The sequence below is a fragment of the Eurytemora carolleeae genome, unplaced genomic scaffold (assembly GCF_000591075.1).
Source record: "Eurytemora carolleeae unplaced genomic scaffold, Eaff_2.0 scaffold1811, whole genome shotgun sequence".
Lineage (NCBI taxonomy): Eukaryota > Metazoa > Arthropoda > Copepoda > Calanoida > Temoridae > Eurytemora > Eurytemora carolleeae.
Window position 1 is genome coordinate 671 of NW_019397710.1, and position 955 is coordinate 1625.

The 955-nt window shown below is 27.4% G+C and overlaps 1 protein-coding gene across 1 annotated transcript in view; it reads left to right on the top strand.

The window, feature by feature from the left end:
• The first annotated feature begins 725 nt into the window (after positions 1-725).
• The window catches only part of LOC111715603 (uncharacterized), a 12877-nt gene continuing 12647 nt past the window's right edge, over positions 726-955 (top strand). Inside the window, exon 1 of the mRNA XM_023490956.1 lies at positions 726-840. Within this exon, the coding sequence (XP_023346724.1) occupies positions 734-840 (107 nt within the window). The 5' untranslated portion in view covers positions 726-733. The remainder of the gene's footprint in view (positions 841-955) is intronic.

A 955-nucleotide genomic window follows, 5' to 3' on the forward strand; every position in this document is an offset into this window, starting at 1 on the left:
ACAGACATTCGCAATCAATTGATATTAGGCTTTAATTTGTCTTGAAGATGATCCGGGGTTATGTAATCAATAAAATAATTAAATAATTTGAATATTTTATTCAATTTGGCGGAAGCTGGATTTTAACGAAAGATGAATGAGTTTTTGAAGTTTTAAGTTCACACAACGGAATAAACGAATATTTAAGATAAATGTATAAATGAATACTAGAGATGAATTTATAAATGAATATTAAAGTTAAATATAAAGGCATAAATGAATGTATAAATGAATATTAAAGTTGAATGTAAAGGCATAAATGAATCTATAAATGAATATGAAAGCTAAATGTATATATGCATTTAATAATGAATGTATAAATGGATATCAAAGATGATAATATAAACTTATATTAAAGATGAATGTATAAATTAATATTAAAGATTAGTTTATGAATGAATATTAAAGATGAACGTATAAATGAATACTAAGGATGAATACCTGAATAGATGAATACCTGAATAGATGAATACCTGAATAGGTGAATACATGAATAGATGAATACATGAATAGATGAATACATGAATAGATGAATACATGAATAGATGAATACCTGAATAGATGAATACCTGAATAGATGAATACCTGAATAGATGAATACCTGAATACCTGAATGACTGAAAAAATGAATGGATACCTGAATGAATAATGCAATGAATGGGTGAATGGGTGAATGAATGAATAAATATCTAGGATGAATGAGAAGAGGAGAAGAAGAACGGATCCAGTTCTGGATAAAATGAGGATTAGTCTGGATTTAATTCTTGAGAGGAAAATATCAGATATAGATCATGTTCTCAGGTATAGTTGGAGATCTTTATAGTTCTCAGGTATAGTGGGAGATCTTTATAGTTCTCATGTATAGTTGGAGATCTTTATAGTTCTCAGGTATAGTTGGAGATCTTTATAGTTCTCA